The 15,442-nt window shown below is 36.7% G+C and overlaps 1 protein-coding gene across 2 annotated transcripts in view; it reads left to right on the top strand.

Moving 5' to 3' along the window:
* Positions 1-11,534, top strand: part of STAM (signal transducing adaptor molecule) — a 33,741-nt gene extending 22,207 nt beyond the window's left edge. For both annotated transcript variants that reach the window (XM_065050889.1, XM_065050890.1), the window contains exons 10-14: positions 110-197; positions 2,549-2,603; positions 2,929-3,082; positions 5,118-5,293; positions 6,376-11,534. In XM_065050889.1, the coding sequence (XP_064906961.1) occupies positions 110-197; positions 2,549-2,603; positions 2,929-3,082; positions 5,118-5,293; positions 6,376-6,625 (723 nt within the window). In that variant the 3' untranslated portion in view covers positions 6,626-11,534. The remainder of the gene's footprint in view (positions 1-109; positions 198-2,548; positions 2,604-2,928; positions 3,083-5,117; positions 5,294-6,375) is intronic.
* The last annotated feature ends 3,908 nt before the right edge of the window (positions 11,535-15,442 follow it).

Here is a 15,442-nt window from a genome sequence, read left to right as displayed (position 1 = left end):
AGTCCCAAGGGATCCAAATGGCTGTTCTAAATAACTGCTTTAATTTACTGTCCTGAAAGTGTTAATTCTACTCCCCACATAAGGCCTAATTATGCAATCTGTGTTTTAGGATAAAATGGACCAACTCTTGCAGATGCTACAAAGTGCAGATCCGTCTGATGACCAGCCAGACCTCCCAGAATTGCTTCATCTTGAGGGTAAGAAAATCTCATGGCCTTTTGGTGTTATTTTCATCTGTTGTAATTACCTATATCCAAAAATATGGAAACTAAGCTGCAACTACTTGAGCTTCATGTGCCCACCACAAGCACGCCTGAGGAAAGTGCCTGAGCTGTAATTATTTTCTCCCTTCCTGTTTCCCACATCTAAGAGATCAAAGTGCAAACTTTTAACTTAAAATGAGCCCACTCCTCTCTCAAGGAAACATATTCTGTAGTCTTTTATTTTTAAAGACCCAGGAATACTTAATTCAATCATATTAATCCATTTTTTTTTTCCTTCATAGAGTAGCACAGCATGAGTTGCAAAAGGAGTGTAAGGAAGATTCCATGAGAGGAAGCAGAAATACTGCTAAAGCTTAGCATAGACCTGTGGGTGTCCCACATGCTTTTCACGTGCATGAATATTTCTATAGGACTTCAATATTAACAAACACCATATACAGTGCTACAAATTAGACTAGTTCTTTAGATTAAAATTATTCAAACTACTTCTTCAAAGAGGCATTATAAACCATTCTGTCTGGGTTGATAGATGCAGCAAAATTCTTGTAAGGGAACTTTAGAGAAGGAAGTAAAGAAACTTACCCATTATGAGACAGAACATTGGCTTAACCTGATGATTCAGATAGTACCAGACTTTAAGAAAATGGCAGATTCCGGATCTATCTGGAAGTTAATAATGAAAAAGTGCATAAGCTTGTAAGCTTTTGGCTGTCTCCCGTCTTTCCATGTCCATCTGGTTCATCATACCTATAAATTAATCCTTTTTTTAGAAACTGCACATCCATGACGTGCCTGCACATAGTCTAGTTCTACCTAAGCTTAAGAGAGGTGAAAAGAGGTGTGAATGGTTTTAGTCTTTCAAGTACCAAATATAGTTATAGAGGCTGTTGTCCAAGAAGCAGATTGCCTATATCTGGTCCAGGACAGAGGCAAAGAAATTAAAGGTACGCTTGTCAACCAACCCCCAGATATGGCTTATCTTGGGGTCTCCTTTCAGAATGCATTATGAGATCATTAGAATAATGCTGAATTTTATATTAAGCCACAGGACTGCTCCTAGAATCTGAAAGCCGTAGTGTAGTCAGATGATCACTCCCCAGATACCTATACTTGCCAAATATATGGCCGCATATAGTTCCACAATGCCATCTTCAAGACTGTACTTGCTCTACACTCAGGTAGGTCTTGAGTAGCTGCTGTTTTTGGCATGGATTCTGGGAATTTGGTTATAGCTGTGTGTTGGATTTTGGGTTTCTAGCAGGGGTGGCAGGTGCTGATAAACACTTGACAAAAACCCACTTCATTTTCTTCTGCAAGCTAGATTTGCTGTTGCCTTCAAGGAACACATCAATGCTGCCCTCATCATGGCTCAGGGGCTTTCAGGATGTTCTGCATCTCTCATTTGGGAAAACTAGAAGTGAAGACAGTGTTCCAGAGCTGCTTATAATGCATTTAGGTCGTCTTTGATGCCTGAATCTTTTTTTTCTCATCTCCCACTTTAAATGTTGAGTGCCTCTTGGGATTAAACACATCCCTTGATTAGTAAATAATTCATTGCTTGGGTAAGTGGGCACATTTTGCATTCAGGAGTAGGGTTAAACTGTAATTTCTCCTTTCAGCTTCCTTGACTGTTTATTTCACATTTGACAAACTCTGCCTTTCTGTTAGTTAATTGTGTTTGCTTGGCAGTTACATGAACTACACGCCCTTGTGCTGACGGTTGGAAGTGCGTTTTTGTTTATTTTAAAGCTTTTCCATTCTACTTCTGATAAGTTTTTGTATTGGTTTTTGCATGTTAGTGATTTGAAAAAGCCCCTTTCCCCCAGTTTGGGTTCCAGTGAGACAGCAGTGTGCTGTTAAATGTCTCTGTGCAGATGATTTAAATCATTGCAAGCTGTTTTCCTCTTCACTGTTTTCTTTGATTGTCTTTTTGTAGTGATGTTAGTGGAGCACATGATCTTGGTTGCAGTGGCAAGTTTTCGTCCTTGAAGAAGAGATCACCTTTCAGATTTACCTGAATTTTTAATGCAGAATAGTTTTGGCTTTACACTGCCTGGATGTTAAATATGTTTCGTTTCACTCTATTTTCTTTTTAAAATAGACTTTTTAAACTGTACCTCTACTGAAAACTTCATCTGCATCTCATTCTGAGATTGTTCATGACGCTACCACTCTTACTGTAACTGTTTTGGCATACGGATCATAGTCATGATTAAAAAAAAAATGGGCTATCATCTACATATCTCTGATATATTTTTTTTTTAAAGCTGCTTTCTGACTTGAAGTATGGAACTCTTTATTATTCTGATATCTTTTTATTCTAGCCATGTGCCACCAGATGGGACCTCTCATAGATGAAAAGTTGGAAGATATAGACAGGTAAAAAAACCCAAATGTTTTGACTCAAATTAAGATTCATTCTTAGAATACCAGTGTTGTTACTTACTGATATCTTAATCATTTCTGTGAATACCAGCAAAGAACTAGGTGTATTTATTAGTAACTTCTCATCTGGGAGGAGGTCTGAAGTAGCCACATAATGTTTTATAGCTTTATACCATTGATGTTCTGGCACTTGTCAGGCATCACTTCACAGACAGGAAGAATATGTTGCTTAACACACCTCATGAAAGTTTATCTGTGTTGTCTGTTCTGTACTGAAGTTACCTGAATTGTAGAATAAGCTGTAAAATATATTTTCTAGGAAGCATTCAGAACTTTCAGAGCTCAATGTTAAAGCAATGGAGGCTCTTTCCTTGTATAACAAATTGATGAATGAAGACCCTATGTATTCCATGTATGCAAAACTACAAAACCAACAGTATTACATGCAGTCGTCTGGGGTTTCTGGCTCTCAGGTATGTATGGAACCGTTAATAACCATTGATGTTATCACGTACCTACTGAACTGTGGTTGATTTCTTAAAAATTATTAGGGATAAGTAGTTTTGCACATGAGAAACTTTTACAAAACTTGCTCAAATATTTTTTTACAGTATACTTCTCTACATTACTAAAATAAATATATACTGATATATAAAGTGTGGTGGAGCATATTGATTGCAAGTAGTAATTTTTCTTACTTCTGCCCTTTAGTTCCCACCCTTCTTTCTCCATGAGTTGGAAACATCTTTTTATGGCCTTTGTTAGCTTAGTGCTAGGTTAATATCATCTTGCTCCCTCAGAGATAATCTCAAATGAAAAAGCAGCCTTTACTCTCAACACAGTATTTAAAAGAAAAACCATTTTCAGCTGCAAGCTTTGGGTATTCTCCTTTTGCAAGTTTTAACATTTTTAGTTCTTTTTTATTCAGGCCTTTTTGATGAAGGGAAAAAAACAATTTGTGCTTGGAATTGCAGATAAAAATAAAAGCTGCCAGGGCTTTTCATAGTGGGTAAAAAAGTAAAGAACTGAAGGAACATAGTTCCTGTTTTAAGATTATGCCCTCCCCACACCTTCCCTCCCCAATTTCTTCTTTTAGCTTCCTTCTTTTTTTTTTTTTTTTTAAATATCAGTGGAGAGCATTTAGTATTTAAGTTACTGAAGTTAAAAATTATGGTTCTTTCATGGCAGCATTTCCATTCCATGTAATTGACTTATCTATAAGTAGACCTTTCGGCTTATTAATATACTATGGAATTTTTAAAGGGTCTTTTAAACATTTAAATGTTTAATCCCAAAGCCTAATGCACACTTGCTGTATAGTTTTTCTGTTCATAGGAGTATGTAATATTTCAAACCGTTTTTCCAATAATTTACGTGCTTTTCGAGTAAACGAAAATTCAAGCCAATTTATGAACACCTGTTCAGTATTATATAAACATTGAAGCAGATTTAGTTCTTTAGCTTCCTACAAATATGTACTTTCTTTAGTATCTTTTAAAGACAATGATGTATATTTATGCAGTGTCATTAAGAGGAACATTGTCTTCCGTTCATGCACGATAAGCAACCATGCTGTGACCTTATCAAATAATTTCAATATTTTTATAAATGGGTATGTTCCTGGAGATTCTTCAAGGGAAAAACAGGATTTTGGAGTGAATATGAGCCAGTATAAAGTTCTGAAAAGTTAGGAGGTCTCGTGCCTTTGCCTTCTAGAAGTCTTTTGCAGTACGGATGTATCTTCTATGAATATGTCAGCTGAGATTCATGGATCCTGAGACAGAAGAGCTGTGTATCATAAACCTACATGAACTCAGTTGTACATGAGACCTGATAATTTCTTCTAGTAATTTGTGTTAAGCCAAATAATTAATGATTTCACAAAAGCATAGGCTTTAGAAATTTAGTCTTGATTTAGAATACAGTTGACGCATCTACTAGCAGTCTTTTTCTCTAGGTAGTTGTAAAATATTACCATATTTTCAATTAAAATTTTCTTAAGACCGCTTTTTCCCTTCTGTCCAGCTCAAAAAATTTTGCAGTGGCAGTCGCAACAGTTACATGAAATTACAGGTTAACTAAAAACATGGAAATAACACATTTTGGCTTTCCATTTTAATGATTTTACTTAGTGAAAGTTATCTGGGCATCAAAATTATTCTGCTTTGGACTGCTATTTGTTATGTGATTTTCTTTTCTTTCAAAAGCAGAAGCTCTTAATTAGCATGAGTGATAGTCATTAAAATAAAATTTGTGAATGCAAGTTTTCCAGTGAACTGTTTGACCTTTTCAGTACTGGAGCCTGAAGTTAGAAATGTGAAAATCCTTTGAGAATCTGGCAATTTTTTCATACTGCAAAGCTTAATAGAAGACAATATTTTTTTTTTTTTTCTATTAAAACGTCTGTAATAAAAGGTTTGAGAGGCTCTCTTTAAGTTCTAAAGTCAGATATTAAATAGCAAATTTTCTTGTATTTTATTTTTAATATTCTTTGATTTATCTTCCCAGGTTTATCCGGGACAACCTCAAAGCAACGCGTATTTGGTGGCAGGGAGTGCACAGATGGGCCCTATTCAAGGCTACAACCTTCCTCCGGAGCAGCTCCCTTCTCTCAGCCAAGGCACCGTGACACCATCTGCCAGCTCAGTACTGCCTGCTCAGCCTGCACAGACGTCTTACACAAAGTAAGTTGAAATATTTCCCTACTCAAGTTTAAATCAAATTAAATATGAAGGACTACAGATAGAAAAGAACCTCCTTTAAATATTGTGTTTGTTTGGTTGGGGTTTTGTAATAGTTTTCTCTAATTTTTAGTTTTATAGACAAGAAATGTAATTTTTATATATGTATTTATTTTATATAAAATAAAAAATAGAGAAAAATATATAGACATGAGTGGTTTATTTTTTTAAGTTAACTTTTAATGTACATTTAATGTTGAAGAATATCTGCTGCTGTTGCTGGCTTTGTTAAATTTATGAGGTAGTCTCTATTTTATTGTTCTTTTCTCAAATATCTTACTGTGAGAGCATACCGAGAATTCTGCTCATTTTGGGAAAGAAGTGAATGGGCCGTGGACGCTTACTACAGCTTATACAGCTTTCCCACATAAAGGAGCTACAAGTGCCTTTCTATTTTGGGTAGATGCTCAAAGATGGGAAGTTTTGGCTCAGCTACCAAAATTGTGAAAAAGTTTTGAATTGACCTTAGAACAAGATTAGGTGTTGGTTGATGTTGTTTGTGTGGGTTGGTTTGTGTGGGTTGGTTTTGTTGTTGTTTTTTTTTTTTTTGTTTTTTTTTTTTTTCTGTTTGTTTGTTTGCTCTCTGCGTAATTTTATTTTATAAAGTTGGGAGAGACATCCATCGTGCATTATTAAAGTATTTCTTAGTCTCTGTTCCTCAAAGTTGCTTATTTGGGTTAGTAAAAGTTGTACTGCTAAAGAGAGTTTCTGCATACTTCACCTGACTTGTTTTGCTATTTGAAATGTTTGTTTTTTGTTGTTTTTTTTTTTTTTGATGAGCAGAATGGAAGATAAACAGGATTCCGTGTTGCACATTAAAATAAAACAAAGTATAGATTCGCAGTCTAGTTTTAAATCCATGGGACTTGTGTTAGGTGTGTTTAAGTCTGAGGAGTGTGTTTGAGTTTTAATTGAAATATCCATTTGCTACAGTTTTAAATATGCAAGATGTCCACAGTTTGATTTTTATGTGTATTTATAGAACAACAAAGCAATAAAGTGTTGTTTGTTTGTTTGTTTTTCAGTGCAATGGTTGGCTCTGTTGCTGGAAATACTTACTCTAGCCAGGCTCCAGTGTATAGTCCGCCACCCGCTACTGTTGATGTTGCTGCTTATCAGAATGCTGGAACTAGTATGTCCCAGGTGCCAAACTATAACTTAGCGTCCCCAGCTCTGCCGCAGACAGCGGGCAGTCAACAGCCACCTCCACAGCAACCACAGCCTGCGCCACCTCCACAGCCACAGCATAGTTACTCACAGAAGGCTCTGCTATAGGATCCAGGACTTCTGATTCCTAATCTTCTCTAACCTCTGCTAAAGGCAGTTGGCAATTCTATGAGTTTCTTCCTTTAATCTCTTAAACTTCGTTTATCCTCAGCTTAATAAGAATCTATCTTGGTGAACAAGTTCAATTTGCACTGACTTTTTAGGATTTTTTTTTTAATTTTGCAGAGGAACGGATATATTTAGGACATTTACTTCCTTTTAAAATGCCTAAAAATTGGTACAAGATTATTTATGTCTGGTAAAATTGGCTAGTCTGTGAAAACCCAACACTTGCAAACTGTTGTGGCATATATGTTATGTACATATAGTGTGTGATTGCAATAGTGGCCATTTCGTATAGCTATGGTGATCATGTGAATATATTTAACACAATGTTTAAAAATAATTTACTGTTTTATTTTAATCATGAACTGACAACAATGTCTCATAGTTTTGTCTAGCTTTATGACAGATGTGATATCTCTTTCCAATGCAGGAAAGGCAGTAATTCTGCATATCATGGTTACACTTACAAGCTAAGGTCTACATATGAATTTACAAACTTACCTGAGTCTAGGTTTCATTGCTTCTTGAATTGAACACAAGTGTATCATGACTATTAGATGGCTTATCTACCAAAGTAAACTAGTTAACTAGTAAGTGATTTGGGGGCATAACAGCAAATTATGATTCTGCTTCAGATATGATTAATGACTTAAAACTACTATTCAGAGGCTGCTAAACATATCATGGGACCATGCAACAGGATCTTGCATTTTATCATGTGGAGCATGTAATTTATTTTTTCCAAGTTGTTTATTACAATGAGAACCAGAACTGTATTCTACATATGTTGGTAGAGATTACACCAAAGACAGAGGAATTGAGTTGGAAGAGAAACGGTGGAGTTTTAAACTGGAACACACAGCACCAATAACACTACTTTATTCAAGTCTTCTTAATTAGAACATGGAGAATTACGGACATTTAAATCACTTTGCTGAACAAACCTTCAGGGCTTTATTTTCTCTCTTGTGGCCTTGCTTAGCAATTTGTTGTATTTACTATTCTTACACAAACACTTCTGCCTTAAACATCTGTTTCAATTTCCAGTCATACCATTTGATTTTATTAGCCCTTCTATAGTATGAATAGTTTGAGGCATCTTATTTACATTCACTTTCAGGTTACTTTGAATTCTCCTGCAGCAACCTGCATGAGCCTTTTTTAAATGCTGGCATTTCTCGGTAATTAGCCAGGTGGCTCTTGAAGGCGTGATGTTTTGTTTTGGTGTTTGTTTGTTTGTTTGGTAGTAGAAGGCAGCATTTTGGGTAGGCCTGAACAGTTTCTTGTACAGAGGCTGTTGTTATTTTGCATTTGTATTCCATCCATTAGTGCATCCTGTTTTCCTCTTCTCTTTTCCAGCGACTCTAATTCCAATTAGAGCAATACTAGATGGCTTAAAAACCAGATCTGTGTTTTCAGTCTTGTTAGTGTGTATGTCAGAAATGGTTCACTTTTGTGTACTATATTTTTGTGTGATGCTTCTGGAATTAAATGTTGCAATTGTACATTATACTATAAGCTGACCTCAGTTATCCCATAGACTCCCGTGTCTGTTCACGGTTACCTAACATGCCTTTGTTTCACTGTTTTAGTAGACACTGGTGTTTTGCCTGTTAATGCTTTCGTATGACTATTGTGCATAACTTCTAACTGGGGTGGTTACAAAATGTGCCCATAGCTGATGCTTTTCCAGTTGGGGATGCTCTAGCCAGATGGAGCTGTTTTGATAGTAGTATTTTTGCTTATTTTTTTTTCTTCATAATTCTTAAGCACCCTCACAAACTGTCACTAATTCAGTACTTGGTGTCATCACAAAGTCTGTGGAATCTGGAAGGAGATATTAAAAAAACAAAAAACCAATATGTTGTGTCATAGGTAATTTTCGATAGATTGAAGAGGTGATTTTCTTCAGGAGGTTCATGTAATATCATTTAGATAGTGTTCTCTGTATGCTTTAAGTACCTTATTCCATAATCAGAGAAACAATATGTACAGAACTGTGTAATTTCTACATAAAAGTGAAAATAACTTTTTACTCCATAGTTCTTAGGCCCAGATTCAATGAGAAGCTTGAAGCATCAAAAATAGTCCAACTGACATTGATTATTTGTATTCTTAGGTTTTCATATGTTGTATCACATGTTCCCTCATAAGGGCCTATGGAAACTCTGTACAGAAATGGCTCAGCAAAAATACGTTTTGGTACTAATTTATTGTTTTTAAAATTTTTGGTCTTTTTTCCTCAACATACAGAAATGCTTGTTCCTGATTTCTCGTTTGAACACTGAAAACTTGTGTGTATCTCAAGTTGTTTTGCTTTCCAGCTTACTTATTTTGGGTATGTATCCGTCTTTAAGAAAAGGGAAATCACCTTTCATTTGTGTTCAAGATGAACAAAAACCACTTTCTAAAATGCAATGTGACTATAAATTCAGCATAAGAAAAATTGTGAAAAAAATTTTGTTTTTCCTCATGCCTTTGCAAGAGTCACCGCTTCATGGTATCTCCTGTAACAAATGGTGGATTTTAGTTGACTTAGAATCAGTTTTCATTGTCCACAGTTGGTGCAGCAGGTCACTAGATCTTTAGGTTTGGAGTCTTAGTGTTTCTGTTGCATCCTACATTTTCAATTTCAGTTGCGTTTTTCAGATTAGATTGCATTTGGAGCTATATTGCTTCCTGTTGATTTTTCTCATCAGAAAAGCTTATTTCGTCTTCTTGCTTGGTTATGTCCCATATGCTGGATACCCTAAAGTGATGCCTCCTCCTACCTTGCTGGGTGCTGCCATTGCACTAGTTCCTTCAGCCATCCTCTCGTATCCTTGCTGCTAATGCAGCGAGTCCTTTTCAGTTCACCTCTGTCTCCTGGAGATGCCGTTGCTGGGGCTTCTCTGCTGTGGTTTATTCTGAGGATTCCTTCTTTATTCATCATTCTGACCAAGTTCACAAATGTTCTGTCTTACTATGGTATTGAACGCTGAAATAAGGGTGTGAGGGGGAAAGAACATATACAGCTACTGTATGGAAAAGGTTTTTAGTAAATAAATGTCAGAAAGTTAATCTATCTGAAAGTTAAGAATGCATGGAAATGATATGTTAATCATGTTCCAGAGGAGACCTAATTTTTGACTGTCTTGTTTTTTTACATGTAAGTTGTCAGTGAAAGGCTAAAATGCCTTCACAGTGTTTTGTACGAGCCTTTGTTATTTAACCCTTTCATTAAGGAATACAAAAATGTTAATTAACGTCAGAAAGGATATTTTAGTGGCTTGGTTATAATGAACTGGAGCAAACTCTGGAAAGTGCCTTCTGTGCATTTCATTTCTATAAACAAAGCTTGTTTACCCATGTGTATCATCTCAATTTATGTGGGCATAAGATGTCAAGATTCACTGTAAGCATCCCAGGAAAATCCCGAGGCAGCGTGTTAACATTTGCTACATGGATGTCGTGGCGGGATGTCCCAGAGCGCGCACTTGCAGGAACAGTTGAAGCATATATACCCATCCCGTTCAGTGGCCGGTACCCACGTACACGTGTATTTAATGTCCCAGGCCAAGTACCTACAGACAGCAGTAACACAACAATAAAAAGGAACAAAATATAAGAATTACTGCATGCTTCTCAGCAGGTGTGGAGCAGCATATTGCCCTCATGGTACAGTTAATTATTTTTGGGGGGGGGTGAAGGGGAGTACAGGGCGGGGTTGGGGTGGGCACTGAAATGAATTTGAGTCACCTGAACTTCAGAAAATTCAGCCAGCAACCAAAATGCTTAGATGTAACAAAGGAGATGGGTTTGCTTTTAATGGCATGTACATCTTTTGCCGATCAAATCCAGGCTGCTATTGTAGTTCTCTGTTTTCATCTAGATGGCAGGAACATCAGGTTTACACTGGAGAACTGCTTAATACCTCATTCTCCAATTTGCTGTAGTATTTTCTCTAGTATCACCTTATTTTTCACTCATATTTCAAAGATACCTGTGCAGTCTATACATACAAAGATCTTACGTTATTCCCTGTCTGCTGGGTTTCAGAGGAAGAATGAACACCTCTAATTACAGCAGCTACCATGGCACTTTGCATGACTAACTGCAGCTTCCTTTGGAGAAGATGCGTGTATCTGTTTTGAAGAACAAGGGAGCATAATTTTTCCAGTTAAAAATTAGGAGGAGGGTTTGGTTTTTTAAAAAGAAAAAGGTAAAGTAGAAGTTACAAAAACCTCCGTTGCTAACCGTGGGCAGAATCATTTTTTCCTCTGTTATTCAATCTTAGTAAAGCAAACCAACTCCATGCGACAGATACTCCTTTTTCATTTTTGGCTGCATTGAAAAATATTAACCTTTATGTGTATACTGTCCAACACCATAGTAAAAAACGGGAAGGCCTTGACATTTGAACTTTTTGCTTCAGTGTGTGAAAAACACTATGTATGTTTTTGAAGCCTTGTTTCTTAAATTAGAGTGTTTGTGTATAAAAACATTCCATTTGCTACTATGTAAAATTGCAGATCTAAAGTTCACTTTTCATGCTGCTACCTTGGCAGAAAGGTGGTAGGATTTTCTGTTCTTCTATCCCTGCATGTGCTTCTGGAAATCCAAATAATTTTGTCTTTGTCATGAAAAAGAAAAGAAGCCTGCGGCAGTCTGCTTTGGTTTGAATAAAGTGTACACAGTAGCCAAGTGCATTTTGGGTTTTGTTTTGATTCTCCCTTTGATGTTGGCATATGTATATATTTAGATACACTGCACTGTTGTACAAGAATTGTTTTAGTAAATAACACTATTTGTAAAAACTGTTAACTGTTTTTGGTATGAATGCAAAATATTAAAGTTGGAGTATTTAGTTCAATACGTTGCAAAGTCAATTTCTAAATTTCATGGAAGATTAATCAGAAAAGGACTCCATGGGCGGAAGGACCTGGAGATGCAGCAGCACGGTCTGATAGTACATAGCTGCAGTTTTCTGATTTCAGGCAGGCTGAAGGTGGGCTTTCTTCTTCTGCGTTTTTGTTTTGATGTGGTGTTTTTTGGTTGCTGTTTTTTTCCTTTTAATGATGCTTACACATAGATTATATTATTTTATTACTTTTGAAGTTGTTTTATTTGTCATTAACTTCCTTCAACTAAATCCAAGTAATACATTACACATCTTGTTTCAAGTACGCTGCATGTCCTCTTATATATTTAAGAATTACAGCATGACTATTTTAAAGGCGTGGTAAAGAACAAATGAAAACGACTGTACTGTCTAATGTATGTAAATACTACTGGCAGCTTGACAGTTAATTTACATGGTTTTTTGGCAGTTAATTCCATTTCTGATGGCTAATGCAAAGTAGCGCTAAGACTTTGTTTTCAACTATGTGAAATGAGTTGAAGATCAGGCTAAAACCTGATTCATGAATCTACGTTATGGCTTAAAATGGTGTCACAGCTGAAACCTGATAGTCTAGACAGATGTATGCTTCGTTCTTGAAACAATGTTAAGCTTCATGGGTTTATTGCTGAAGCCAATGCAATTATCTGGGGTCACCATGGGGCTTTGGGAGTGATGGGCAGCAAGTGATGAGTTTTTCCTGTTCTTAGAGTCTCTTCCTAAAAATGTGAGTTAAACACCTGAGGATAAGTGATCATACAGGCTGTGGGTCAGCAACTTCTGTGTTTCAAGAGAGATTATAGATTTAGCAGATAGAATTGAAAGTCCTACACATTATGTAGAAATGAAACACAACGTCTCTGATTTGGAACAGGGAGCGGGAATGGATACTAAATTTGCTTTACTGTGCTTCCCTCTTGGACAGTAAACGTGTTTCTGTTGAGATGCCTATGATGAAAATGCTGTTTGAGAGCTTGTTCTGTAGTAGTCAAGGCTTCTTGTAAAATTTGCTGCCATCTGTCTGGGCAACAGGCAAAATAAGCATCAATCCCATGTGTGTTTAAAGGGATGAAAACAACGATCTTCACTTAAACTTTCAATGAACGGATTCATATGTAATCTCACTTCATATGGCATTATGGAGCTGGGCACCTTCATGCATTGTCTTACCGCTGTAGTTAGTTTTCAAAATCTTATGCTCCTCTGTTGCAGGATAAAACTTTTATCTCACAATATTTGTAAATTTTAATTATCTGGATTATTCTAAGTCAAGGCTGTTTTGGTTGATACTGATCATGATCTGTGTTTAAAGCAAGAAATAAGTCATTGTGAGAGAACTTGTGGAGAAACTTCTGCTGATTAAGACTAATTTGCACTTAACAGTTCAAAACAATTTTGGGAGTATACAAGGGCAACATGCAATAATACAGAAAATTATATGGGGGGAGCGGGGGAAGGTAAATATGTATTTCCAGTTGTAGACTGAGAGCATCTTTAGAATACAGGCTCTCAAGTTGATGTAAAACATAAGGAATGTAGTGATTGTAACACCTTCTATTTTGCTTTGACTTTGCTTAGCCCTGTTAAGGATGAATTTTGAGTCCTTGTGCATGCACCTTTGATTTCTAAAATCAAATGTTTGTGTCCCATGCTCCTGAGATTAGTGACATCCACCACTTTAGCACTTGTACTTTGGACCCTCCTCGTTGAGGTGCTGAATCCAGCAGGAACACGGTGTGTGGCTGGTAAAGCCTGTGGCCAGTGTGCCACTGTTCACTCGCAGGAACTTGGCATGGGTCACTGTCTCTATTTACCGCCTTTTGGCTATAGGAAGCACACGTATCAAGAAGTTGAACTGTTCAATATATCCATGCCTGGGCCGCTTAATTTTATACAGTATATTCTATAGTGGTTTTCTAAGCTTGATTTATTAACAAGCAAACAAGTCTCTGGAAATCACACGTGAATCTATTTCTAGCCAGCTGTGATGGCTCACCCCGTTGACTCATGCATCATCAGGTACTTGTGGATTATGCAGACGTGTTTACTTTTGCAAAACATGTGTCAGACTGTCCCAATTTACTGTGCTTCACAAAGGAGTGTGAACATTTAGATCCCTTGGTTTTAATGTCTTTTAGACTTGTGAAAATTTCCCCAAAATGCTCTTTGTTCTCCTGGTGACATACTCCTGCAGCTGATGCTCAATTGTGGCAGAGTTCATTTAGGCAAGCAGTGCAACAAAAAACATGTGGCCTGAGAAATACAGGTAATACAACAGTTTATATAAAAATACAGTGTTGTACATAAGAACAAATGGAAGTCTGAGCTCAGGTAAGGACAGAAAAGTCACAGTTCCCTGGGACTGTGTGAGAACACAGGGTCAGTACCAACCACCTCGCTGAAACCTGCTGTTGAAACCTTCAATAGGTGTTTTTCAGAGAAGCCAGAGGTGGTGTCCGAAAGGCTCTTGTTAGGGCTGTGTTTGCTAAAAGGGCAATTTTTTCTCCTGGTAAGGTGAGAAAGAGCAAATAGTGAATAGTTTTTTTTTGCTTTAACGGAGTCCACAATCCCACTTCATGACAAATTTCTTGCAGCTTTCATGGAAACATGTTCTACATTATCTGATTATGTGGATGACACTCAAGTGGAATTCAGCGTTAGTAATTTTTAAAACTCTTCCTGCTCACTTAACTGTGAAGTAGATAATTTTAATTTAGTAATTTATCTTAGTAAGCTTGTTCTCTCTCAAAACAGAGCTTTCTACTTTTGAGCACTTCTTATCTTCCGGCTAATCAAGGCTTCTTGTAAGTGTGAGCTGTTCCTTCCAAGGCTTCAGAGTCCCACTGATCTCTTCAGGAGGTAGTTACTTGCTTTGGTTGCTCAAACCAGTCCCTAATTTTGCCTTTCCCAAGAATGAGACTCCTTTGAATTTGTCTGTCCATGAGGCTCAAATTAACAACAGATTTGTTGCTCAGGTTTCTTTATTCAGGACAGATAGTAGGTGGCAGCAATTAATTGCATATCTGTAAACAGCACTGAGCTCAGCAGCATTCAGTGAGATTCTGTAGTTCAGCAGAAACAATGCAAACAATCCAAATCCCACGTCTTGTATATACATATATATATATGTACACATTATTTTTTTTCAATCAGTTCCAATATATTACATGTTTTTCCTAATGGTTATCTGCTTCTTTCATAACTTCTCATATTTGATGCTTTATAGTAAGCACACCCACAAATACTAATGGCTAATAAATAATAGATTTATTTCATGTTATATATATATATATATATATATATTGCTATATTTGGACATTTCCACTCTGCAGATTGTCCTTCCACAATAACACAAAATGTCTTGTCGAACCTTTAAGCTGTTTTTTGAAATGAAAGCCCTTTAATTTCTGAAGTACTATCTCCCTCACCCCTGGTTCAGTCACACAACTGCTATAACTGGGCTTTGTACAGGGTGTTTCAGAGATATGGACCCAATTTCAAAGACAGAGTGATTTCAAATTTGGTCCATCTTTTTGAAACACCCTGGATTTTTCAGGTCTCTGTAATGTCGCTTTGGCCTACAGCGTATTCTTCACATAGCACCTTGCTGTTAACTTTATTTTTTATTCATCAGTGGTGCAGTTTCACAAGGGAATTGACCAAATTTCCACCCAGGAAAAGAGCAACTCTTCTTGGAGATGGAAGTTTAGTTCCAAATAGTTTAGTGATACAAGCTGATAGTTGCATCCCATTTGTTATTTTTATTCATTACAGGATTCAGTTACTGATGTGTGGCAAGTCCATCATAAACTTTTATGAGTGGTTCATCACACATTGTGTGTTGCTTTTAGGAATTTGGTTACGATGCTCACACAATCCCA

This window comes from Columba livia, chromosome 2 (assembly GCF_036013475.1).
Source record: "Columba livia isolate bColLiv1 breed racing homer chromosome 2, bColLiv1.pat.W.v2, whole genome shotgun sequence".
NCBI lineage: Eukaryota > Metazoa > Chordata > Aves > Columbiformes > Columbidae > Columba > Columba livia.
The sequence above is the reverse complement of the archived record's forward strand: the minus strand, read 5'-3'. Positions and strand labels throughout refer to the sequence as shown.